We start from the raw sequence: 27,738 nt of genomic DNA, 5'->3' as shown, positions 1-27,738 counted from the left end.
CACCGCGCTCTGGGGTTCAGATATCCGCGTCGAAACCCTGAGGGGGGCCCTTTTAAACCTCACAATGGCTGGAGGGTCCCCCTGAATGGAGAACAACCCCTCTGCTCCTCGAGGGGGTCGGCCCGATTGTTCGACGCCGGGTGAGATCCTGACCCCCGGGCCGTGCCTTCAGCGAGCGTCTCCGTTAGCGATAACTCCAGAGCCGGTTCACACTGACGTCCGGCGTCGCCGCAGCGCCCGCGCGAGCTCTAATTAACGGCTGTCGCTCTGGTAAGAGACGCACGTAAACAACGCCAGCGGCTTTTTAATGACTGGCGTACGGATATGAAATATCGCCCTGGGAATTACAGCGTGAGCCGTAACACCACGGAGCGGGTTCACAGACTAAGACTGAGCTTAGTGCTGGACTAAGTTCAGTTTTGTACGGGTTCAGTGCTTAATTTAGTCTAAGGCTAAGCTTAGTCTGTGTCTGTGAGACCAGTCCCATATGTTGCAATTCTCTGCACTTGTGGTAGGAGTCATATGCTTATGACAATGGGCATGATGCATTAAGTAGTATTCATTAAGGTGTTATGAATAATGTGTAAGACACAAACAGCATTAAGGATTTCAATAATATGTATGAAATATGAATTCATCTGCAGAACAGAAATAAAAAATGCTGGTCCTGGTTCTAGTCGCACCATACTGAGCCATTCTCAGGCAATTGACACTGTCCCCTTATCTTGCCTCCACCTGTGTTATACACACAAATACATTGTAAAATGTTCAGTGTTAAATCAATTCTTACATCGTACATATGGTCCCAATTGGCCTCATATGTACTCTGTTACTGTTGAAATAACACTGGACATTTTACTCTGTACATCTGCAGGATGATGCCCTTGTTGTGTCAATCAGTCTCAACAGCACATATTTTTTCTTCATCAATACTTTTGCCTGCTTTCATTTAACGTTTCATAACTATTTTCTACTTATCATCGTTGAAATTATTGCCATTGTAACGGTAGCCATTGTTTTCTTGTGTTACTGAACATTCGCGTAAAAATATTCCCCATTCTGAAACCGCTCTTACCTAGAATGACTTGCAGAGGTTACATATATTATGTACCAGCTTGATATTTACTGAAGCAAAAGGTTAAGGACCTCACTCACGGGGTACAACGGCCGTGCCCCAGCTGGGCTTCAAACCTGCAACCTCAAAGATACAAAGCCCAGTTGGGTTAGCCTGACTCATTCCGAGCTTCAGACCCACAGATGTACAGTAGGTAAGACACGGGACAGTTGTGGTTTTTCTTCCCCTCTCCTCCTGGCCTCCAAACAGGGGGTTGTTGAGGGGGGGGTGGGGAAGGGTGACCAGAACAAAGGGGCTGGACGTTTTGGCTGTGCTGTGGTCCTCCAGAACACCCGGCTCATCCGGGTTCTCCTCAGAGGAGGCACGGTAGTAAACGGCAGTTAGACCGGGGCAGCGGGGAGCGGACGTTGGGCAGTTTGTCCAGCTGCCGCCAAAGCTGCCGCAGACCCCCCCCCCCACACACACACAGACACACACACACACCCACACACCCCCCCACCCCCTTCCCGGCAGATGGGGGCCCCTCGAGACAATGAGGGGCTGTCCCGGACAAGGCGTGAGCACGCTCAGCGCCCCCTAAACACCAACACACCCCCCCACCCCCTTTACACTAACACCCAACCTTGTCCTGAGCTCCTGCAGGTGTCATGTCAATGATATTAAGATCTCGGCTCCTCCCCACAAGGATATCGCTGTGTAACTTTCGGACGGGGCGAGTCGGGGACGTTCGTGACGATCACCGGAGCTGAGTTTCTCTCCTCAACGCGAGATGATGCCGGTTGCCCTGGCGACGACCAGCGGCCATCGTCGCCACAGCCGTGGGTTTGGAGCTGAGAGCCAGAGCACAGGCCCTGTGGGCAGTAAAAAAAACCAACATGTTTATGTTCCCCTCTCCAAGCCAGAGTCCCGGGACGGCCCAGGCACGGAGTAACCAAGCCTGGCTAATGGGGCGTGTGATTGGCTCCCTCCCTCCCAGCGCGAGGCCGGCCATTCAGTGCAGTGATTGATCCTGACAGCCACACAATGGGGGGCTGGTATAAGAGGACTGGCATGGGGACGCAGCATAAACGAGCGCACTCCCACACACGCGCACACACACACTCCCACACACGCGCACACACACACACTCACACACTCCCACACACGCGCACACACACACTCCCACACACACACACGCGCACACACACACACTCCCACACACGCGCACACACACTCCCACACACACGCGCACACACACACACTCACACACTCCCACACACGCGCACACACTCCCACACACGCGCACACACACACACGCGCACACACACGCGCGCACACACACACACCCACACACACACACACACACACGCGCACACACACACACGCGTACACACACACACGCGCACACACACACACTCCCACACACGCGCACACACACACACTCCCACACACGCGCACACACACACACTCCCACACACGCGCACACACACTCCCACACACGCGCACACACACACACTCACACACTCCCACACACCTCCCACACACGCGCACACACACACACTCCCACACACGCGCACACACACACTCCCACACACGCGCACACACACATACTCACACACTCCCACACACGCGCACACACACACTCCCACACACACACTCCCACACACGCGCACACACACACACACACGCACACACTCCCACACTCACACACACGCGCACACACACACACACTCCCACACACGTGCACACACTCCCACACACACACACGCACACACCCACACTCCCACACACGCGCACACACCCACACGCGTGCGCACACACCCACACTCCCACACACGCGCACACACACACACACACTCCCACACACGCGCACACACACACACACACGCGCACACACACACTCCCACACATGCACACACACTCACACACACGCGCACACACACACACACTCCCACACATGCGCACACACACACTCCCACACACACACACACCCACACACGCGCGGACACACACACACACACACACTCCCACACACGTGCACGCTCACACACACACGTGCGGACACACACGCGCACACACACACCTCCACACACGTGCACACACATACACCCTCACACACACACGCACATACACCCTCACACACACACGCACGTTCACACACACATAAACCCATACACACGCACACACATACACACTTCCACACACACGCACAACCACACACACACACAAACCCATACATATGCACACACACACACAGACTCCCACATACACGCATGCTCACACACACACTCCCACACATGCGCATGCTCACATACACACACACACCACTCCCACACACGCGCACGCTGTATATGCATGCACACACAGATTCTCTCTCATTCACAGGCACACATATTCACACACACACACACGCACATACACACAAATTTACACATACTCAGATTCTCTCTCTCATTCACACACACATACACATTCTCTCACAAGAACTCACGCACACAGGCATGCACACATGCACACACACACTTGCACACACGCACATACTAAGCGAGAATATACACAGCCATGCACAAGAAAATAGAAAAATCTTAACATAATTCAAATATATCTAAGGCCAGCAGATCCTGTCTGAATCAGTTAATTTCACTTTGTCACCTCCAAACATGTATTCATTCACTGCTATGGGCAGAGTCATGATTTATTGTGATATATTTAATGTTTGTTTTATTTCACTGTATATAGGTTAAATTCCCCCTTTCGGATAGCTGGTTACTAGCCTAGGACTTCCCTTGGGTTCTGCCTTCAAACTTCACTGAATAATTTTTACCAAGTGTTACTTCTTTGTATTTTGCTCTGTATTATAGCCCTAATCAATCACTGGAATTACCTTACAAAGTTATAAATGAAACAATGCCACTCGATTAAAAATGTGTTGCCCAAGACTGAGTGGGGAAAAGAAGAAAAAAAACGTATTGTGGTTTAAGTAGCAATATTCTGAGGTACAATTGCACACCTGGCAATAAAGACCCGGACCGTTTCTCCCATGAGCCTCTCTGGTTACTCTCCGAAGTCTCGTGGAAAAATGTAGCCGGCGTTCTAAAGATGATTCATTCCTCAGCCAGGGAATGCGTAGTTGGGCTCCAGCCGTTGAGCGGAGCGCCGCTTATGGGCCTGACTGCCAATAACTCCGCACCGCTGACTCAACAGAAGTGTTCGGACCGAGTAGAGCAGAACTTGTGCTTTTTCTGCTGACAGATACACGCATTTCCGGTCTCCGCCGTTGAGCGCAAATATTAATCTGAGGACTCCGCGCGGAGATTTTCATAGGGGTGGCCGATGAATGGAGATGCGTTATTAACTGAAATCGTTCCGGCTCGTTGTCTGCGCTTCCATCAAAAAGCTGGGCGATGGTGACATTTTTCTGATGTTATTATTATGTATTGCGGCGTTTATCATTTTGGAGTGAACCGTAAATTTGGGAGGGCTGCGCATTCATATAGCTGAGCAGCCATCTGGCGCTCGCTTGTCCATAGAAGTTCACTGCTCGTATTGACGTAGGAAAGAGAGATTTACAGAACGAATAAAATTTAAAGTACCGCAGATCACTCTCACGCTCTGCGTTGGCATCACACGTGCACGAGTGAAGGAGAAATGTGGAGATTATCGAATATAATATTGCAAGTTATCAGTAGCCTTTAAGCGCAAAAACAAAAGGTTGCATGAATGGAACGTGCATGAAGATTCCACACCTTGTTCATCAGTTTCCTGAAGTTATAAAACAGAGGGGTCATATTTCTATTAATTGTTTAGAATCTTAACTTGTGCAACATATTCTTTTCCAGACAACGACTTTCAGAAAGAAATATTTAGTCAATAAAACCTACTGAGATGAAAGACCTTACTATACCGCTCAGCCATCTCCCAGCTGTGATTAAAACGTGTTTTAAAAGCGATGCGGTGTAACTTTGCTGACATATAAACAGGTTTTTATTTTGTTGGTATAGTTCTGAAAAACAAACATGTTGTAAACATAATGCATTAAATTTAAAATTTAAAACAGAAAGATGCATAATCTCTCCAAGTTCTAATTTCCTAATTAACCATGTACTCTTTTGAGAAACAATCTTATCCTTGAAAATAAGCACAAACATCCTGGAAAGGTTAGTAGTCACTGTGACTGGACAGGCGACCAGTTGCTCTGAGACTGGAAAGGTGAGCAGTCACTCTGTGACTGGAAAGATGAGTGGTAGCTCTCTGACTGGAGAGGACAGGGGTCGCTCTGACTGGGAAGGTGAACAGTTGCTCTGTGACTGGGAAGGTGAGCAGTCGCTCTGTGACTGGGAAGGTGAGCAGTGGCTCTGTGACTGGGAAGGTGAACAGTGGCTCTGTGACTGGGAAGGTGAACAGTCGCTCTGTGACTGGGAAGGTGAGCAGTCGCTCTGACTGGAAAGGACAGCGGTCGCTCTGTGTGAGGTGTGTATGTGGAGATCAAACGGCCGTGGCAGTGGCCTCTGGGAGAAAACAGAGTGAATTTTTTCCCCTGAAAGCCAAGCTGTTAACACAGCCTGCCTCAGAACACGGCACCCCCTCAGAGGAGCACAAACAGGGGTGCGGGCACTCAAGATCCCCCCTTGTTTAGTGGCTGCAGTGTGATGCAAATCAGCCATAAAAAGCCAGGCCTCTTTTCTGCTGCTCCATCAGCCTCTTAAGGCATAAACACACACGTCTTTGAATGTCAGAAAAACAATTTAAAAAGAGAGCAGAGTGGGGGGGGGGGGGGAGTTGGAGCGGACGTACACACGCCTAATCCGTCAGCCAAAAACCGCACGGACGAACCAGGGGGAGGCGCTAACATGAAAGAGGCAAAGTGGTGAAAGAAGAAAAGAAGTCTTTGAGCGACTCTCCGCTCTCGAGGACCGCTTGGTTCAGCGTCGTACGTCTTCTGTCCTCTTACTGTGCGTGAGACCCCACCTCCCCCAGTGATACAATGCTGCCGTCGTTGTTCAGAGTTATTAAGCCCTATTTTTGCACGGCCACTCCAACGAGGCCCAGGTGCGCCGGCGTTTTAGCAATCTCCGGTAATGAAGTTCCATCGGGCTGAGTAGTCGCGAGCGGTCGCTAAGGGCCTCGGGAGGCTAAGAGGGCCTTTTAACGCGATCGTGTCTGGTGACGGGTGACACGCTCCCGAAAAAGCCCCTCAGGGCTCCAGATGTTCTCGCGCTGGGACTCTTTGCAAATAGCCTTAGCCCGTTTCCAAACCAGCGCAATTAGATTTGCCATGTGAACATTCGCGTGTGTCTACATACATAGGTTCAGTACAGGCATGTATGTATTCATAAGATTTCAGCACTGATTATTTATCTAAATCTGACATCCGTTATTTTGTTCATGTTCAGTAATTCTGCAATAGATGTGTAACGAAGTATTACTTTCAGTAGTGCAAATAAAACTGACACACAGTGACGGTGTTGCTGCTCATAATAATAATAATAATAACAATAATAAAGCCTACTAATCATCATAATAATAATAATAACAACAACAACAACAATAATAATATAATAATAATAATAATAATAATAATAATAATAATCACTATATGATACAATAATAGAAATAATCTAACTCTCATGCTGAGAGGAGGTTTTAAGGCTCGTTTGCTGTTGTTTTCTAAGCGCCTTTGATGCTCTGTCCAGTACAGAAACCTAGTTACAGTGTGTGGCTCCTTCCAGACTTGCCGTTTGCTCTCTATAATCTTCTGTAAGGAGATCAGACTGACTTGTTGATGTTGGATTACGCGTAGCCGCCACATCGCCTCTACCGATGAAAACAAGTCTGACGAAGAGCGTTGCCCCTGGATATGTAAGCTACTGTATATCTACAAAAACACTTTCGTCAGTAAAAAACGGCTTTTGAGATAACGACGATAAACAATAAACACACGCGCAAACAAGTTGGCAGGCGCGCGGGGTACACGGCTAGGGCACATTTGTCCCTATCCTCTTTTGAGTTATCGAGGTGAATCTCAAATCGGGAATATATGACGATATTCAATCTCCACCTCTTAGTTTCTGGACTGGGGATTGGTTGGCGAGGAGGCCTTCTGCCCCGAAAGCCGTAGCATCCTGAGCAGTTCCGTGCATGCGGAGGCAAAGAAACGACGAGGGAAGCGTAATGATGACGTTTTGGGGACGTGCTGTGAAAACTGTTTGAAATCTTATGACTTGTAATTTCTTAATTTCTATACCTAAAGCGTTACACCAATTTAGGTTGCAAGAGTTCACGTGCTTCTATTTTTTGTATTAAATTATGAATTTATCATAATTGCAGATGGCTGTTTTGTGTTAAAATAAATAAATATCCACAAATTTCCGTGACGACTCAGGTGTGGTTTTGACAGTCCACAACCACTACTAGACTTTTCGGTGTTTAAGTACTGGTAGCACTTGCACGTGCTATTTCCAATAAGGATACTTTGTATTATCATTGTGGCTGGGCTGGTGCACCAGGTTAGACATTACTCCTCAAGAAAAAGTAACATTTTTTTTCTAATGACTCTGTGCTGTGACGTAACATACCATGAGGATGGGTAATAAGACTCGTTGCAAAAGTGATTGTGACAGGTAGTGGTGGGAGGAGCTATCGTGTGTTGCCAGAGACTACGTGCCTTGAACCAATCATAGTGTTTCGTCAGTAGGTTGGCATCTGTTTGCATGCTGATATCTTCAGCGATTTTATGGCCTGTTAAAATTTGTTAATTTTAGCTTTCACCAAATTTACTTGGCATTAAAATGGCTGATGTCCTTAGAAGCACTTATTTTCGAAATGCATTAATGTTCTAGTTTAGTTCTAAAAGCGTTTTGCTGTGACAGCATTTTTGTTTTCAAATGATTCAATAATAAATATACGGTGATTTAAGCCTATCCAGGGCCCATATCCAGCGATCTGGATTTTAAAAAAGACAGTCCAGGTGTGCCAATACAGGCATATTAGCATTTCTTACTCTGTTCAAAGAAAGTGTTCGAAACCGTTACTTTGACAGCTGCGCCTACACTACCAACAAAGCATCAGGCTAAGAATGGAATCTGCTGTGGATGTGCATTTGAAATAAATTTTCACATAAAAGTTAACCCGACGAATCAGAATAATAGACGGATAATTGATTAAATAATCTGTATTTCCATAATTGATGTATCCACAAGTGCTTCTTCAAATTCAGTGCATTCATGAACGTAAAACAACAATTCTAAATTTGCTCAAGAATTTGACAAGGCAGGCTTCTCTGCACTTCGGGGAGTACAATTAAGTCCATCCTTGCTTTACAGTTTTGAACCCTGTTCGGTGATGCCATGTCTTTACGACCTCGGAAGGTCTCGGTGGAGAGAACGCATGTCAAATACACAAATAACTGTCAGACTTAACGGGTTGAATTTATTCATTAAATACTGAAATTGACCGACACACAGCCAAGTACAGAAGTAAAGAAAGCCTGTCTGGGCCCATATGAGTTCCACTATACATATATATATATATATATATATATACAGTGCCATGAAGTATCTAAGATATTGAAGATGTCCACACGACGTTGTGAAAAAATATCTCTATACATCATATAATATTTTGAGGTTATTTCACTCAGGAGTAGGGTCAAAAAACATTTTGAAGATATCCAAAATAGAACCATATATAGTAAATGGAACCCTTGAAGAGCCCGGAAGTCTCAACTCGACCAATCGCCTTTTCAGTCACAGTGCTGCAGCTCCGCGTCTCGTGTGTTTGCGGTGCAGTGGGGTGACGTCCTTCCTTAGAGCACGACCTCACTAATAAACTGTAGGATAAAACTAATCAATAAACAGTGTCTTCCAGGGAATGTGCAAATTTAGGACCCTAAAACGTGCATTATGTTACATTTTTAAACACAGTTTTCAGTTAGTTTGCCGTGGTTCTAGGAGCACGAGTAGCCTACTAAACACTTAGTTCAGTCAATTTAAGTTTAAAAATGAAAAACGTATGAAGGAAATTAGGATGAGAAAAGTTGTTCACGAAGCATTCCGAGATTTTCTATTGTTATTTACAGCTCTTGCTACACTTTAACTGGTTAAAAAAATACTGACATCGTTTATGTTTTAAAACCCAGCATTTTGATTCCGTAACCTGAAAATATTACCGAGACATTTTATTTTTACAGTGTTATAGTACCTAAGATACTGAAGATGTCTAAGGTAAAATAAGATGTGAAAGTAAGCTGTGAAAAAAATGTCTCTGTACATCATATTATGATATGACGGAACCCACCAGTCTGGTTTCAAAACATTTTGAAAATATCTCAGACACGACATTATACTTATGACTATCCGCTGACTATAAAAAACTAGAGCATCTAGATATTTTTTTTTTTAATTTAATACAATATAACAAGCAAGCTCTGTCCTTTTAGTGATAACTAAAGGGTTTGCGAGTAGCGTTTCAAAACAAAAAAAAGACAATTATTGTCAGACTATATCAAGGAGTGAGAACTGTTTCAATTCCACAATAACAGCAAAAACTACTACAGAATTTAAAAATGTAAATTGATTACTGCAAAAAATTTAATGGCACGCAAAAATAGATAGTTTACAATATTACATTATATGGAGAGATATATTATTCCAGATGCAATAACCATCGGATTCATTTGAGCTTACATTTTTTTTTTTTTTACTTTTTTTTATTAATAGATTGGTTGGAGTGTCTTTTGGTGATCAAATAAAGGTTGACTGAAGACTATCAGTTATTGTACCTTCGTAGCCCATTTAAGCACAAAAAAGTGAGTTTTTTTTTTCGTTCAACACTTCATTGAATTACAAAAGAAAAACTCTAACTAGTACAAACAATGGAGTTGTCTAATGAACAATTGTTGCTATTGTTGAAGGCTTCTCGGGAATTGACAATAGAGGAAAGAGAGAATGAAATCTAATGACAACAATGTCCCGACGCTGGATTGCCCAGTGCGCTATTGTATACGATGAAAGATGGACACGTGTACCGCTAGATGGATATGGGGGCTTGACTTGAAGACAAGGAGAACTACACAGTGCACACGCCTACGGCATCGTGCGCAGAAACTCCCCATTCAGGACCCTGGACAGAGCAGAGCTTTCGCGACGCTGCATCCTGCTCGACTCTTCACTTTTGTTATGCTAAAACGGGCACCAGTGGCGGCTCGAGGTCAGCTGACGCGGTTAATTGTCAGTAGTCCCTCAACCTCTCCCCTCCGCTAATCTGCAGAGCTGGCCAGACAGTTGCGGCGTTCTGAAAGTTGTCAGAATACCACTGAGCAGGGAAAGACCAAAACGCGTCTTTTTCATTTCCTGAGCTCAGCGTTCCACTCAATTTGCTGCGTTTGTTTGGATTTCTCTGTGTGAGACTGCGTGTGCGCGAGGCATTTGAGGGTTTTTTTTAATTATTATTTAATTTGCCTGCGTTGTATGTAACCAGTATTAACTATCGAGAGTTTTTGAAAACGTATTTTACTGTAATTTCATCCAGTCTCATCGGCCACTTTGGAATTTTTTTGCTCATTTGAAGTGACACAGAAGTCGAAATGTTGCTCGAACATCCAGGGTCGAATTGTCAAAACCACGGAAATTACTCCAGATATACCTCCAGCCAAGGTAAGAAATGTGTTGATACTTAAATTACCCAAAAATGATTGCTTTTGCGATTTATTCACGTGTATTTTTTTCCTCTCAAGGTAAGTCAGTATTCCGAGTCAATCCCATTGTGTTTAACAGCAGGACGTAATTTGCCGTGAAATTGTAGGTTACTAGCCTAGGCTACTGGACAAGCATAGGCACACCAGGGAATGCGCTACTTAAAAAGTCCACTGGTGCCTGGTGGTGACAAGGATATTTCGACCGGAAGGGAATGGAACGCTGGTACGTTACATTATCACATAGCTAGTTTCCTTTTTAATTAATTGTCTTTTCCACGTATCGCGTCCAGTCGCAGCTTTATTTTATTTAGGCAACACCACACAAAAAGTAACTTGTAAAGTAAATTTTCCTATATATATATATATATAATTCATATAAACTCGGATATATTAAGCACTACTAATTAAATGTTTTGATTATATGGCCTAATTAAAATTGTCACTGATATTACTGGTTGTATGAGCTTGGACCAGCGTTTTATTTAACTCCTTGCAGCATGAGTAGAACTGCATGTTTCATAAACGCAGTTGGCCTGTTATGCTTTTGTTTACGTTTCTGCGTGTATCCAGTTCGCGGGAGACGTTATGAATACGTAATGGCTTGCATTGTTAACGAATGGTATGAACAGATGTTAAGCGCGAGCTGTCATTTCACACCATCACTCATTGCGGTAGCGGGGTACTCCCAACCCCCCAAAGAGACGCCGCAGAGCTGCTCGAGACGCACCGCCGCGCGACAGCCTGTTCGCCTGCAGTTCGCACGGCAGGAAACACTCAACAGGTTTCGAATTCCCACGACAGGTGTTGCACCTGAAGTTCACCCCTTATGTAGAGACGCAAAGAAGTAAAAATCAGCAGCGAGAATACGCAAGTCCAAGAAGGGAATAATGTAAAGCACACTATTTGTGTCTGAGACGGCACTGTAAAAACAGTAAAGACAGTAAAAACCTCTAAAACAGCGGAACCCTACGTTGGTTGTAGGAGCGGTAGAATTTTAGAAATAATCTCTTTATTTTCCCCCAGGGAAGTCCTTCTGTTTGGTACAGCTTGGAAGTGCTTATTTGTCGCCAAGAACATTTATATTGCGGTCCTGAAAAAATGGACATTGTGTCGAAAAAAATGTAATTCAGTGTAACAACAAATATAACATCCATTAACGAAGGGATTCTATTTTAAATATGATAACAAGGCGTTTTTTATTTCATTGCTACATGTCTGAACGGAAATACATGTTTGGTTCATTTGTACGCTATATTGTTTCGCTACTTTTTCAACTGATCTATTTTACAAAATATCGTTTATTTCTGCATTGTCAGTAATATGGGTATTACTCGTTAGTTAAAGCAATGTATTTCGTAGTCGGTTATGAACATGCATGTCAGTTATATTGTTTTCTGAAAATTTTCTTAAATTTCGTCTTAAATGTCATGATAAGTCCTGCGGTGAAGTCACTGTAAATCGTCCACATTATCTGAAAGACAGAAGCGTCGCCTGTTATCTTTCAGACCGAGAATAATGAGACATGCGATATTCACAGGTCGACTTCTTTCAAAAATAAAAGCAAAACTTGTGATGATGATGCCGGCGATCGTGGTGGTGATAATCATATAGCTCTAATATTACGGATAATGTAACACACAAACACGATTTTAAAAGTATAATTATTGTTATTAATGTGTCATTTCTGTTGTTATAATAGCAATGCTACATGATTGTAGGCTACTGCATTTAAACATAACGAAGGTAATCAATCACGGAGTTAAAAAAGTTGTGTACTTAATTGCAGCGCAGATGCCATGATACTGGATATACTTTAATGTAGACTATGAGAAAACAAGCCGTTTAAATCGTATGAGTTCATTTCAATTCACAACCCACAATGAGAGGGGTTTACCTCGCTCGTTATTTTGGTCATCAGCTTGTCTCAGTTCACCCCATTACTGTCTGCTGGCCCGTCAAACGTGGGCGATCAATATGACATAAAAATATTATTAAAGCTTGAAAGCAAGAAAGAACATATAGAAGCATGGTGCGCCTTTCACCAAAACGCGCTTCATATACTCTGAAAACGCAGGCGAATGGGGCATTGATTTTGAATTCATTAGAGAACGAGTCGCCGGTGGCACTACGGCTGATTTCCCTGGGCGCCGTTTTGCGCTAAAGATCGGTGTCAATAGAATTCATCTGGGTGTTGCCTCACTTAACATTTTATTGAGCAGCCCGGTCTCCACCAAAGCAAACAGTTGTCTTTTTGGAAGCCGCCACAGGCCATCGTGACGGCGTTTTGCTGTTAACCGCCTGGCGCTGGAAATCGTGGACGTGCAGCACGTTAATGCGTCTACCTCAAGAAAAACCGTAGGCAACTGGTCTAGAAGCCACACACACACACACACACACAAACATATATTTTAACATATATATATATATATATATATATATATATATATATACATATATTTTTACATATATATATATGTGTGTGTGTGTGTGTGTGTATATATATATAGTACATACTGTATACACTATCGCTTTGGCCATAAAAAGAATGTATCAAAAATTCCTATATTTTATATATATACATATATGTATATGTGTGTGTGTGTGTGTGTATCCTATCGTACATGAAAATGATCGTTTTGCCATAAAATAAATGTATTAATTATATATTAATTATATAAGTGTCTAGCACTTACAAAACCAGTACGAATTCTCCCTGAAAAACTGTGTATGTATATTTCTATTTTCTTATAGATAATAGCTTGTTTAAATGTTTCACAATTGTCTGGTGGTGATTTAAGCTACATTTTGAAATAGTGCTCCAAAATACTTCAATGACATAAATTCGATAAAATACAAAATAGGCTAAACAAAAATATTCCACTATATTAATTGCAAATATGTGAATGACTGTTTTAACTTACTTTACACTCGTCAGTTCATGGAAAAAGAAAAAGCCTAAAAATCGCATTTGAATTTTTTACCATTTTGTTTGTTTCACCGTAGGTTTGTGATTTTATTGTACTTTTAAAGATAATGATTTAGAATCTTGTCACTGTCCGTTATTTGACCTCATTCTTTGTGTGGGGAAGAATTTTGTGGGGAGTTTCTACTAGGCACCGTAGTCCACCGGGGTGCGATGGTGCGAGATCTCATTTCACACCAAAAATATTTTCGCGCTTTATTTATTGAGTGCAGGTTTGTTTATCCCCTGAAACTCGTTAGCAGTTTCTGTCAGTGAATCCTGGGTTCAACAACGATTTATCAATGCATTTGATAGCCATCTTCTTTATAAAGGTGCAGTTTCCAAGTAAAGGTCAGTAAAGGGTCATTGATAATAGGTACATCCACTCATGGCAAGCACTTCAGCATACCTTGTCCACTGGTTGTTTCGTTTTTGAGATTAGCCTTCTTTTTGTGTTTGTGTTTTTTGTGTATTGTTTTGCAATATTTATCAATTTCCCTGCATAAAGACACCAGTTTGTTATAATATTGATTATTTTATACATATTTAGAGATCAAATGTAAAATTGTGGTTCTGCGTTGTCAGGACTTCGCAGACACTTTGGTCATTATAGGAAGGACAGCCTGTCCGAAGGAAATATTTGCCTCTGCGTGGTTAAGTCAATCTAGCCACAAAGTACACAACTGAGGCTATACCCTGATAGGTACATAACAGATCAATAACCTTAAATCCTCTTCATAAGAAATGTGTGCTCCCAACCTTTCTACCAAAACAGACAATTAAACAACATTAAAATATGACATACATTAATATACTGACTGAGCTAAATGGGTCACCAATACGTTTTGTCAATTTTTGTCGCATTCTGGCGGTGTTGAAAGGGGACTTTGCAACAATATACATTTTAAAATATAATTTGGCAGCCAGTTTTGGCCAGATAGACTTACAAAAGTGCCTTTAACATGGAAAAAAGACAGCACCAAGAGATAAATAAATATAATAATATAATAAAATAAGCGTCCAGATGCTGTCTCAAGTCCTGCAAAATGAGAGAGAGGAGCTTTGGTTTATTTCCAAATGGTGAGATCCCTTAAATGCTGTAAAATCTCACCATTGGAAACTGGTGACAAACGCTGGCAATCGTTTTACAATTTTATCAAAAGAGAGAATTTAACCAACCAAATTATTTTTGGATATTTAATCCAATTAATTGGCAAGCGACCTGGCACAAAACGTAAAATGTGCAATCTGAATGCGCTTGCAAATCAGACAAGTGTGTGCGTAGAGGACAGCCTCCGGGAAACTCTTTGGAATGAGACTGCCCTTAAAGTCAACATCCTCAACATCAGACAACTTACTCTTGTTCGCGTAAAAGTTGCGCAATTTAGGGCCCACGGGCTCCGGAGACTCCTTGGTGTTGGTACACCTCTTCACACGTCGAAGGCGATGTTATTCTATCTCTTGTAGCTTTAACAGTGCAGTCACCAGGGTAACCAGGCAGCGTAATCCACCTCTCAGCGCGTAGCACAAAGCACACTGCACAGCAAAGACAAGCGCACGAGACGCAGGCGGAATTCTGTTTTGCCTCCAAGAAATCTCGCGCACCCGGGTACCATAAATAATTAACAAACACCAGAGGATTATTATTTTCCCCCATTATTCTAAAAACGATACGATGAGAAATGGATGTTCTTAACGAACGGGACTCTCCGAAACGAGCGCCAGGCAACACGGAGATGCTGTTTGCTTTGCTCGCGCAGAATGAAGAACTACGCAAAGGTATCGTTTCCTGTCAAAGCTCCGCTCTGAATGAATATTATCTTTAATACAACTGCTTCTGCAAGGATATGGCAAATTCTCTTGGCCTAGGCTGCTCCCCCTCACCTTAGTCTTATCGCTCTTTTACTAGTTCTTTCGATGGACAAGTTTTACTGTTTGATAACTCAGTTTTAACTCTCAAGGGACAGACGCTGTGTCTGTCCGGAAACATGATTATATCGACATCGGCGTATTTAAATAGCGGTGATGACATAGACCGATTTCGATTATGTCAGTTTCACAAAAAGTAGAAACTTGGAGAGAAAAAAATCCAGCGACAATGTATATCTATAACAATGTCTCTTTGGTTAAACGTTTTGCCGTTTGCTTCAAGTCACTATATTTGAAACACAATCGCTTGCCCAAAAGTCGCTATGGCGACAGTTCCCAGTTCTAGACCTTTCCTGTGATGCTTCTATATCCTATCTTTGTAATGCGGTGGATTATGGCTAGATCTGGACGTCCGAAGATTAGGACCAAAGAAGGGGAATCTGCAAAATTACATATGTCTTATCTTTCTTATTATAGCGTACACCACAAACGTTTCTCTTTCTTAGAAATACACTCCATTCGGATTTGGTTCCTGCAGGCAATTTGGACATCTTTTTTTCCGAAAAGAATGAATGCATTTAAATTTTTGTTTGCCTTTTGGAACATCATTGGAATAATTGGAGATTATGGGCACTTTGATTTTACTTCAGGTATTAATTAGCAGGCTAGGATTTTAGCTATAGGCCGATAGTAAACTATTTGTCATAAGATTTATTTTTAAAATAAATACAATTATACGGGAATAACAAATATATTTTAAAATTGGTTGAAACAGCAGCGTAAATAGCACAAAAATGACTTTCGTCCGTGGGGCAAGGAAATTATATTCTAGTTTTACAGGCCCCTTTGAATAAATTATAAGCGTTTGGTGCACCTGTTCATGACGTTACTCCCTTGCTGTTTGTAGGTAGCTGGGAGAGCCGCTACATAAAACCGCTCGGTTCATTTTTTATTAAACCGCCACAAAACGAACAAAAGGAATGCGACTCCTTCCTCCAGTGAATCGCCAAGTGGACACCCTCATGAAATTATAATTGCGGTAAAGCCTGAAGTTGAATTCAAGTTAGTTTAGAAGGCATATATTGCTTAGCATATACATTCGGCCCTTTATATTCAAAAGGAATAATAACGTTAATTTCATGTTTAAATGTAGGACCTTTAATGGTGGATAGGCTACTTTATGAGAGAAGCTGGAAAGCGGATCATATGTTTTGTCTCGTTGACCTTTGCGGTGTCAAACCGCTTATCTTAAAATGAAATAGCCAGACTTCAACGACAATGACGAGAATGACCGGCTTGACCCGGACGTGCATTCGAACAAAGTTTCTCCAGAATTAGTTTCTCAGTGGACTTTTCGGTTGAGTTGAAAAGCAGTTCAACTTTCATTTCTTTCGGTTGTGTAGTTTGAGTGGCTTGCTATTGTTTCAACGTAGGCAAATCTGAATGTCTGCATTATCAGGCCGATGCATTGTTTGTCGAATGAAACCCTATTGTAAAACAGATCTATGCATTTTCAGAACGACATATAATTTCCCAGATAGCGTCTTCGAGCATGTGAGCAGTTATTAGAAATACATATATAAGGTTCTGAAAAAATAAGGCTTGATTTGGCTTAGGCATAAGTTCCATGCTGTGCACGTTGTTTTCGCAAGCAGGCCTACCAATGTTAAGTTTGTACGAAACAAGTAGCCTTCGTACAGGTGCTACATGCAACGATGAGGGCAATTCCACGGGTTGCTTTCAGAACTTGCCCGTTAAACGACCCTTTTTGGTAGCTCGTCAGACCCCTTCGGTGTCATTGCTGATACGCTATAAATGAATTGCCTTATACGCCCCGGGAATGCGTTGCGCGTCCTGGAAACGTATTGAAAAGAAAAACCTCATAAGAAGCATTTGTCCGGCAGTGATTGGTCAGTGGGACTTCCTTTCGCGCGGCTTGGCCGGTGCTGCGCGAGAGGGCAGTTTTATTAGGCCGTCTCTAAGTTTCTTGTCTGTGAACAAGCGGAGGCGTGCGTTCAGAAGCGCGTAGCGCGCCTCTCTTCAATTAGCTCCCAGAGGGATGGTCTTTGGACCGGAGAACCAAAAGAGGAGGCGACACATCTCTCGACTCGTGAGTGTGAAGTGGACGAGACACAGCCACCCTGGATTTAATATTGCTTTAAGATTTTAGGGGAGGACTTGCTGATCGCCATGCAAAGTAAGATATGTTCAGTTCAAGTAATTCGTTTATTGATAGATGGGAAATAGGGTTGTGGAGGGAGAAAAGAATGAACAGAAAGCACAGTTTTCCGTCACATGCTGAAATTAAATTGAAAGATCAAACTTAGTGATTACTGGTCAGTTACCGGCCAGTATAGATGGTCTTATTATTGTAAATAAAACATGACACCCTGGCACACATGCGCATTAAATAGATGTCGGAAGCCAACACATAAACTCAGGACTGTATGTCGCGTGCCGGTTTATGATATGAGATCGGTCATATCGGTCGGATGTTTATTCCTATGGAATTTTAAACCACTGGTGTTTGTGATTCATTCGTTGCATTTCCGCATCTGTTCCCAATCCCTTTGTGCATTTATAAACAATTCTTAATGTGTAGCCTATATTGGCACGAGACAAGACCTGGAGTAATAAGAGGTTGTGTGTATGATTTTTATCTGAACATTACCTGCATTTTTGAAAAGTCTGAAGCACAGTGGCTTTTCACTATTTATGTCCTGCAGTAGTAGTGGTCGTATTAGTGGTGGTAGCAAGAATACATTTTTGCGTATTTTAAAGTATTTGCGTACACACATAGTTATTATAAGAATAAGAATAACAAGGTCGAGGGATTGTCAAAATGGCACAGGGGTGTCTTATTATTATTATTATTACTTGTAGAAGTAGTAGTATTGGAAGTAGTAGTCGTTTATTAAAAGTATTTGTAAATACTTGCATGCATACACACCTAATGACCAAATGATAATAAGAAGGTCGCGCGCAAGGATGATGATGATGATGTCGATGATGCTTATACTACTACTACAACTAATAATAATAACAACAATAATAATAATAATAATAATAATAATAATAATAATAAAATATCAAAAACAACAACAATTATTATTATTATTATTACTAAAGTCTAGCATGATTATGTGTGGCTCACCGTCCCTTTATGCCTTGAACGTTGGGAAGCAAACCACGTTAGGTTACTTTTTATTTCGTTTATCATAATTAAGTTACTGGTTACTGTGTATATATATATATATATATATATATAACCATAAAAGAGCATGCGTTTGTCATATTGTGAAATTACTTATAACAAACAGGCTGTTTATTCCTTTATAGGGCGTTCTGATATCTATGGTCACGTGTCACAACTCTCATCAATCAGTAATTCGGATTTAAGGCCAGCAAATCTCATCCAACCAACAATTTGGACACCCTTTTCAAACTTGATTTCAAAAATAGGATCCTAGAAGCATGTAGTATATGTGTAGTGCATACCATTTTTTAAATTATTTTTTTTTTGGATAGGCAATTGCTCGTGAAAATATACATTTCCAGTTTTGCATTGCATTGAATCTTTTTTGTGGTCAGTCATCAGTGATTTTGTGGTCAATGATCACTTAATGTCCCTGCTATAACGGTGTATATCTATTGGAATATTTTATCTTTTCCAGAAAATAAAGTAAATTGTATTTATTTATTTATTTATTTATTCATCATTTATTAGTGTCGTTGTTCTGACTATTTTGACCTTTACAGTTGTGTCTAATCAGCCTTCAGGACAAGCCAGAAACAGTATAACTGTTATTAGTAGACAAGTAAAGCATTCGGTACAACAGTTCACCATTTTATTTCGAGACAGTGCTTTTGGTTTGGTGTCTGACAATTAAACTTCTCCTAAAATGTATTTTGCGAAGCCTGCACGTGCCACTGCTGTAGAGTAAAACCTGGCAAAAACTCCGCCAGTGTTACCAGGACTACAATACACTTAACTGCCAAATCCAAACAGCATATGCAACATATCAAAACTACCAATCACACACACACACACACACACACACACACACACACACACACACACGCAGTGTAACCTGCCACCAGCTGTGAATGTAAACGTAAATGTTTTTATGTTTGTGTATTTGTTCCTGTCGACCAGAAATCCCTGTTTGCGCGGGATGCAATCAGCACATCGTGGACCGTTTCATCCTCAAGGTGCTGGACCGCCACTGGCACAGCAAGTGTCTCAAATGCAGCGACTGCCAGTCTCAGCTCGCGGACAAGTGCTTCAGCAGGGGCGACAGCGTTTACTGCAAAGAAGACTTCTTTAAGTGAGTGTATTCTCCGTTATCGCGTTTTTTTCTCTTCTGATAATTAACCTGGTTAAAATAATTCGTGAAGAGAAGTATAAGCGTTTAGGTGACATATTTAAGTAGCCTTTCGTGTATAAGAGATTGCGAGTGTGAATTAATGCTGTGCCTTGTTAAATTGCTTAAATTTAGATGTATTTACTGGGTTATTGTTTTATTGCATGACTTTACAAAAGGACAGCCTGTTCATTTTAAGTAGCCAGCTCAGAATAAGCGCGTATTTTGAATCATGTATTAAGGTCGTATAAAACCATTTTCGCAGTATTCGTTGATATAGTTTATGAATAAGGTGGGGCAAATTAGTTTCTTCCACTCTGAACTTTTGTTTATGCTGATGATAAGATTATGATGTCTGTAATTGTGTGTTTGCATCAATATATTTGATGTCGGGCCTATTGTTTCCAAAAGGAGATTTGGGACTAAATGCGCAGCCTGTCAACAAGGTATTCCACCGACCCAAGTCGTTCGAAGAGCGCAGGACTTCGTGTACCACCTCCACTGTTTCGCCTGCATAGTATGCAAACGGCAGCTAGCCACAGGCGACGAATACTATCTAATGGAGGACAGCAGGCTCGTGTGCAAGGCCGACTACGAGACCGCCAAGCAGAGAGGTGAGAACGCGCGCACCGCTGGAAGTTTCAATACTGACCCACAAGTATTTATTGTGTAGCTCACTTGGCTAGAACAAAAATTCCATGTTCAATAATAATAATAATAATAATAATAATAATAATAATAATAATAATAATAATAACTTCTATGTGATGCGTCTTAAGCAACGATATTAGCAAGCTATATTCAGTTACGGCACCAAGAAGCGCCAATTCGGTGTCTTAATTCAGTGCATCTCCAAAGGACTATTTCCTAAATTTTAATCGGAAATTGCATGCGTAATTGTATGTAATTGTATGTGTTCTCAGTGGGCCTACATGGCGTGTTACTTTAATCTGCTGGCGTAGCTATAATGTAGATCTACATTTTAACAGGCTGGGGAATGTTTGCGTCTTTAAGACATAATTATTAGAGGTGTAGAAAACAACAGAATGGTGTGTTTAGAACCGTAGGCCTACATTTCCTACATTTTCAATATGATTATAACAGAATGCAAATGTTCTTTTGAGCAGATCAATTAACAACGCTCTTGTGTATGCCAACCGTCACCCATGCAAATACATGTATTGGTTTCTGAAAATATGACAGGATTTGTACAGTTTATTTCGGGTTTTTATTTTATTATTTTGTCATTTTTTTTTATTTTTACAAATTAAACGATTTGGTTTTTCCACAATACGAATTGTATTTACAGAAATACAACGTAGCATTAAGGTGAGTGTGCTTTATGAGTGCATGCGAGCCGTATGGATTAAATGAAGATATGGGAGAATTAGTTGCTATGATTAATATCCGGTTCCGGGGGTTCCCCAAGTTTTCTGAGTGTTCGTAGTTTTATGAGGGGAAAAAGTGTTGCATCGTAAAACGCGGAACACTGTGAACCCTGTCCGTTTTGTCGGTATGAAATGCCATGATTGCTACGCGCATCTACTTAAAGACCGTGCAATTTAAACTTTTTTATTTATTCAATAACCTTTCATCGAACAGTTGCTTTGAACTGTGAACTTAATCTGCGGGGTCAGCAGGTCAGCCATAAACACTTGACCCACCCGCGCTAATAACGCTGCAGCCAGCCTCCGAATCGATAGCGCGCTATAAGGGGCCCCATATATCGCAAATTCAAGTGCGTCTCCCGGAGAGAAATGGACGCTCCCCGGCCGAATACCTAATGTAACTTTGGCCGACAGTCAGCACATTCCGCGCGCTGATTAAACTGCAGTCAAGCTGCGATTCAGCCGGCCTGCTTCACAAAAAGGAGACCAAATCACCATCGGGATGCCATTTAGCCTTCCTCAGACTCGCCGGTGACTGAAGACTCACATTACTTACATTTCAGGCGGCACAGACGTAGCTATCTCCATCTTGCCAAACCTCTCTGCCTGTATGATAAAAAAATAAAAACCGCCATGTGCTTTAATATAGACATCCATCTTGGATGGTAGACACTAATAGACCTTTGTATTTTAAATCGTTAAATGGTTAACCCGTTTCTTTGAACGTGTTTCATGTATTGTTTGCATCATATTGTAAGCTGGTAGTAGTGATGTGCTAAACCAGGCTTTCGGTCGAACAGAAAATAATTTTAAAATTTTTGATTCCATTAAATGCACATAATATTGCATGGGGAATACCGTGAAATGCAACATTGTTTTCAGCAGCAAAATATGATCTGAGCACAGGCTGTCAAAGGTCATATCCGAAGTTAAAACTATAATTCCAAGCTTCAAAATAATAATTTTAAAAAATCTTAGACTAAAGCAAAGACAGACTGCTTCATTAGTAATCTCCCTTTTTATATTCACTCGTATGTGGATTTACAGTACACATCCAGATCGGCCTTACTCAACATCGTGAATTAACATACGTTTTCAGGAAAAACATACAAGTTTGTTTTTTGTTAACAAGAGGGCGCCATTACTTACGGGCGATGCCGTAACCGAAGTGGACACTGCTCTATGCGGCCATATGGTCGGGAAGACAGGCGGTACAATTTGGGGCCCACTGACTCAAAGTCATATCAAGCCCTTAAAACAACACGATCAAATCTGAAATTTCTGTAACTGTAAAAATAAATAAATAAATAAATAAAAACGGCTGTTTTATATTTTTTCATTTATTTTACGACCACAGAGGAAAGGCTGCTCAGTCAGCATTCTGGAATGCAAAACGCAACACGATAGGCAGCCCACAGACTATTTTGATGTATTTTTTCTATCGTTCCTTCTAAGGTTATTTTTCATTTGATTTAAAGTTGGTAGTAAAATAAGTCGGTCGTTCCCTGTGTGTGCTTGATTTGAACCGGGTCCTTTCTTTTTGGGCAGAACTACATGGTTTAAAGCATCGTACTGTACAGTCAAACTCCCTATATTATGTTTAAGCGATATTGCATAGGAATATTGCATGGATGATTAATAAATGTTTAAAATTCAATCTGTCCTTCCTGCTCCACATCAGCTACACATATGTAAATAAGAGATGCATTGGAGGTGACGCCGTAATAAAAAGCCGCTACAGCCAAGTTTATGTAAGGACGTGAAGGAAGTTGATGTATTTAACTTTGAACGAGGTTGAAGAGAAAGTGTTACGCCAACAGATTGTTCCTCCAGGACTGTACTTATCCACATTGTTTTCTCGACCTCCGAGTGAATGAAACGTCCTGCAATTTCGTTTCAGAGGCGGACTCCACGGCGAAAAGACCGCGCACCACCATCACTGCCAAGCAGTTGGAAACGCTGAAAAACGCTTACAACAACTCTCCCAAACCAGCGCGTCACGTGAGAGAGCAGCTGTCGTCGGAAACGGGCTTGGATATGAGAGTAGTCCAGGTAATACTTGCTGTATTCACGTATTTATTTGAATTTTCTCCAACGTCAACCGATTCCTTCATATTAAAACTAAGACATGAGCGGGTTATTGGGACGGTAAAAAGAAGCTGTCTTGCGCGCACGTGGGGGAGGGGGAGGTCTAATGGTTTTAATTTAAAGCCGCCGGGGAGCGTTAAATGAAGTCCCCACTTGAAAGTCAGTTCGGTGTGGACAAGCTCATTAGCAGTTCTAGGAGGGAAATGTTACGCACTGTCTATGGTTAGACCTATTCTGCGGCACGATGGTCATATATATTGTTTTATGTATTTGCAAGGACGCCATGGGAACAGGGAAGCCACCGCTCTCCCCATGCCCATTATTCATCCTGCTCTTAAGTGATTTGGAAAAAAAGTGGAATGTCGGCCTGATAGAGTCTCGTATTGCTTGGTTCAGCAAAATTACATGTAGCTTTGCGTGCACACTAATATTTGTCTATCATATTTGATCACAAAAGATCTGCCGCTAGCTGTTAGATATCCGTAGTGTAAGCAACAAACTGGGCATACAGTCCGAGTATTCAAAACGGCCCGTCTACGTTTTAAAGCCATGATTTACAATGTGCATAGGAGAGTGGCCGTGCTGAATTTAGAATAATTAAATCGACTGGACGGTAGTGGACTCGTGCGCGGGTACTATCGACGTTAACCCGTCTGTGCTGTGGGTTAAGGACAACTTCCCTCTGTCTGGAAGTTAATTATACCTGAAATAAATCTTTCGGTGGCCATGGTAGTTCTGCCATTAATGTTCGGTCCCTGTGTTTCAATCTTCCCCGCCGAATGAAGAAAGACTCGGGCCCGCTCTTTTGACAGTCTTAGAAAATGAATCATCCCTCAACATTAATGCATCTTAAATGATAATTAGAATCTTATATAGTCCGTACTTCTGTCCTTTTTTCAAAATTTGCTATATTTCAGTTAGCAACAGTCTGACAAGGATTTATTGCAAAGCTGCGTTATGGTGCTTTGACAGTATTCAGCACCAACGCATATGGACAGCACCACAGAATGACATTCTTCGCTCAGTTGGTTGAAAGGGCAAAGGAGTCTAGACTAGACCTTCGTCTCTACATTGCCCACTAAAGGGATTCTGGAATAACAAAAGTAAATATTAAATTTCCAACAGCGGATCCAAATCTTAACACTGCACTTCTCGGGTCCTTAATCGTGTGTCTGGGTCAAACAATCGTTGTTTCCATAAGCTGATCCTCAGTTATGAGAGCTTATGAAGGATAAAGTGTTTAAACGCACATCCCCGTGACTCTCTCCGCAGGTGTGGTTCCAGAACAGGCGAGCAAAGGAGAAGAGGTTGAAAAAAGACGCGGGAAGGCAACGGTGGGGGCAGTACTTCCGCAACATGAAGCGATCGCGAGGCAGCTCCAAATCCGATAAGGACAGCATCAAGGAGGAAGGACTAGACAGTGACGCAGAGGTCTCCTTCACAGGTAATGCAGACCAGCAACATCTAAGCAAAGGATACAATGTACAAGATACGTGACAACATTGAATAACAAAATGTTAATCTGGTGGAGCGCTTGTAAGTGTTTTTGTCAACTGGATGTAATACCATGACAATCCCGTTACTGTTTTTAATGAGGCTATAGTACAAACTCTTTTTCTTTGCTGCTATTTTGTTTTCTTTCAAAGTAATGGAATAAATATATATTAAATGCAAATGTTAGCGTTCATTTAATACTTAATTGAAAACATAGTGTAAGTAACAAAAAAAACCCCACTAAGTAATTATATTTAATCCAGGCTGTAGTGTCCATGACATTTAATACGGAATTTAATCACATTGGTATTGGAACCACCTCGTTTTGGAGAGCACTGTGTGCAGATTATGAGAGAGAAAAATTTGTCCTTTGGTGCAAAGAATTATTGAAAAGGTATATTACATATTGATTTGCTTCTACGTTTAAGATAATTAATAGCCTACCCAAAAATAGAGGTTCTGATTGGCAGTTGCTCCCTGAGTAGTGTGCACACCTGTTGTGATGCTGTAGAGTTGGGTATACTGTATAAGACTGCCATCAGCACACACCATTAAACTGATAATATGCCAAAATGGTGGAATCTTTTATTTTCATCTTAATAGAAAACATTTATTGTTGATATTTCCTGAATATATAGATTTTTTTTAAAATGACAAAGCCATTTATTATTTTATTTCATTTTTATTTATTCTCAAAACACTTCAAGAAATTTTGTATGCATGAGGATATTTTCGAAAGGCCCCTCCCTGATTTTCTTCGTCTCTGTGTGTGACCTCAGACGAGCCGCCGATGTCCGACATCAGCCACTCCAACGGGATGTACGGGGGGATGAACGAGACGTCCCCCGCCATGGGGCGACCGGGGGCCGGCCACGGGCCTTTCCCCCTGGACCACGGGGTCATCCAGTCCCAGGACGCGTACCCCGAAATGCGCCCCAGCAGCCCCTACAGCCTGCCCCAGTCCCCCAGGTCCCTGCAGGCCCTGCCCGGACACCAGCCCCTCATCTCCAGCCTGGTGTACCCCGACTCGGGCCTGTCAATCATGACGCAGGGCGGGGCCCCCGGCATGGCCCCGGGCATGAGGGCGATGGGCGGGGTCAACGGGCCCAGCTCGGACCTCTCCACGGGGAGCAGCGGCGGCTACCCTGACTTTCCTGCTAGCCCCGCCTCCTGGCTCGACGAGGTGGACCACACCCAGTTTTGATAGCCCCTCCCCCTGGCCCCACCCATAAACCACCAGCACCACCAACCAACCAACCAACCATCAACCAACCTACCTTCAACCAACCGACCAACCAACCAACCAACCATCAACCAACCAACCAACCAACCAACCAATCATTAACCTTCTTCTTCATATGTGGGTACAGATTGACGTCAGTTATCCAAACTCACATCTTCACCCTCTGGAGGACCACTTACCCTCCCTTCCATTCTAGAAATATGGGGGCAATCGATTGGAAAGGGGCATGGTCTTGCTCCGCCAGTTTTAAGTTTGGTCCTCATGCACTGACTGAACTCCTTCCTCAGTCTACACAGGCTGAGCCCAGGATAGGGCTGTGGGTGCTGTCAGTGGTGCACAGAACACTTTCGATGACCAGGAAAAAGAAGCGTTCTGAAGTGTCTGAATGCACAGTGTTCAGCTGGCAGCACAAGATCCCGTTGCCATGGAGGCCAGAGGACCGGCTATCTGTAGCCTATCCTCTTCTTCTGGATGTTCATTGGACAGCCTCTCCCAAGTCCCGCCCCCTTGAGAAAGTCCAACCCAGTTGCGAGTAGTTTCAGAAGTTTGAGGAAACTCAGCCTCACTCAGAGGGGGGGGGGGGGGAGAAAAAGGACCCATGACACAAACCGAGGTGCCTGAGGTCTTTTCGGCGCCGAAAGTACTTTCAATTCATTTCTTAAAATAATTTATTTAAATTTAATTTAATTTAACGTAGGTTTGGTTTTTCCTTGTTTATATGGCTACGCCCAGGTTACATCCCCACCCAAAGCGAGCGCACGCACTTCCTGGTTCTGACGCAGGTGTGTTTCCTCCCGCCTCAGAAGTGATTTGCTTCAGAGAGGGAGCGCCGCTTGGGGGGAGGGTCTTCCCCTTCTTAAATGCACGGGATTGGCTTACTTAAAGATTGCGTTCCGGGTTCTCCCGACAACCTCCTTTCTTTAAATTTGGCCCTGAGTCTTTGCTCGGGTTTGATTGAGCGTGACTGAGCTGTGTCTTTGCTCTGGTTTGATTGAGCGTGACTGAGCTGTGACTTCGGTGGAAAAGCAGACCTGCCACCGCTGGATTTGGGAGACCTCCAGCCTCGATAGTCTCCTTTTTTTCCCTCTGTGTTTGTTCTCCAGTGACATACTGCAGAGGTCTGTTCTAATTTATTTGTCCGAGTCTGTCTTACAGTGTCTGATTGTTGCCAAATGTCTATTTATCACGGTTTCTCATTGTAAAGACTTATTTTTTTACAGCTCTCTCTGGAGGCTAACCTGAACACAGATATTTAAGACTTTGTATTTTGTGGATGGACAGATCGTAAAAGTTACCCCCCCCCCCCCCCCCCCCCCCCCGCCCCAAATTAATTAGGAGTACTTCTATGCATTTGTGTGTCTTCAGCTGTGTCTTGTCCGTTTTATTATACTGAAACAATCGGGGCAATGCTGGCCCCAGGGCGGTGTACGTGTTTGTTTATGTGGAAGATGTTTTATGTCTTATTTATTCTCTCTGATGATAAAGTGATACAGGTCTTTAATAAATTTGTCAGCGAAATCCAACCACTGCTGTCTCCTGAGTGTGGCTCTTCCCCAGCACCACCAAGTTCAGATTATTATTA

At 42.5% G+C, this 27,738-nt stretch overlaps 1 protein-coding gene across 2 annotated transcripts; it reads left to right on the top strand.

The window, feature by feature from the left end:
• Window positions 1-10,637: 10,637 nt before the first annotated feature.
• lhx3 (LIM homeobox 3) lies at window positions 10,638-26,147 on the top strand. Of its 2 annotated transcripts, none has more exons than XM_035392064.1 (6): window positions 10,638-10,707; window positions 19,736-19,907; window positions 20,355-20,557; window positions 23,232-23,383; window positions 24,692-24,863; window positions 25,693-26,147. In XM_035392064.1, exons 1-6 carry the CDS (start codon window positions 10,638-10,640, stop codon window positions 26,115-26,117), a joined length of 1,194 nt encoding a protein of 397 aa, XP_035247955.1. In that variant the 3' UTR covers window positions 26,118-26,147. The 2 variants fall into 2 exon arrangements, with proteins under 2 accessions (XP_035247955.1, XP_035247954.1); XM_035392063.1 differs by lacking the exon at window positions 10,638-10,707 and adding an exon at window positions 15,393-15,489.
• Window positions 26,148-27,738: the final 1,591 nt, after the last annotated feature.

The sequence above is a fragment of the Anguilla anguilla genome, chromosome 14, assembly GCF_013347855.1.
Source record: "Anguilla anguilla isolate fAngAng1 chromosome 14, fAngAng1.pri, whole genome shotgun sequence".
NCBI lineage: Eukaryota > Metazoa > Chordata > Actinopteri > Anguilliformes > Anguillidae > Anguilla > Anguilla anguilla.
The sequence above is the reverse complement of the archived record's forward strand: the minus strand, read 5'-3'. Positions and strand labels throughout refer to the sequence as shown.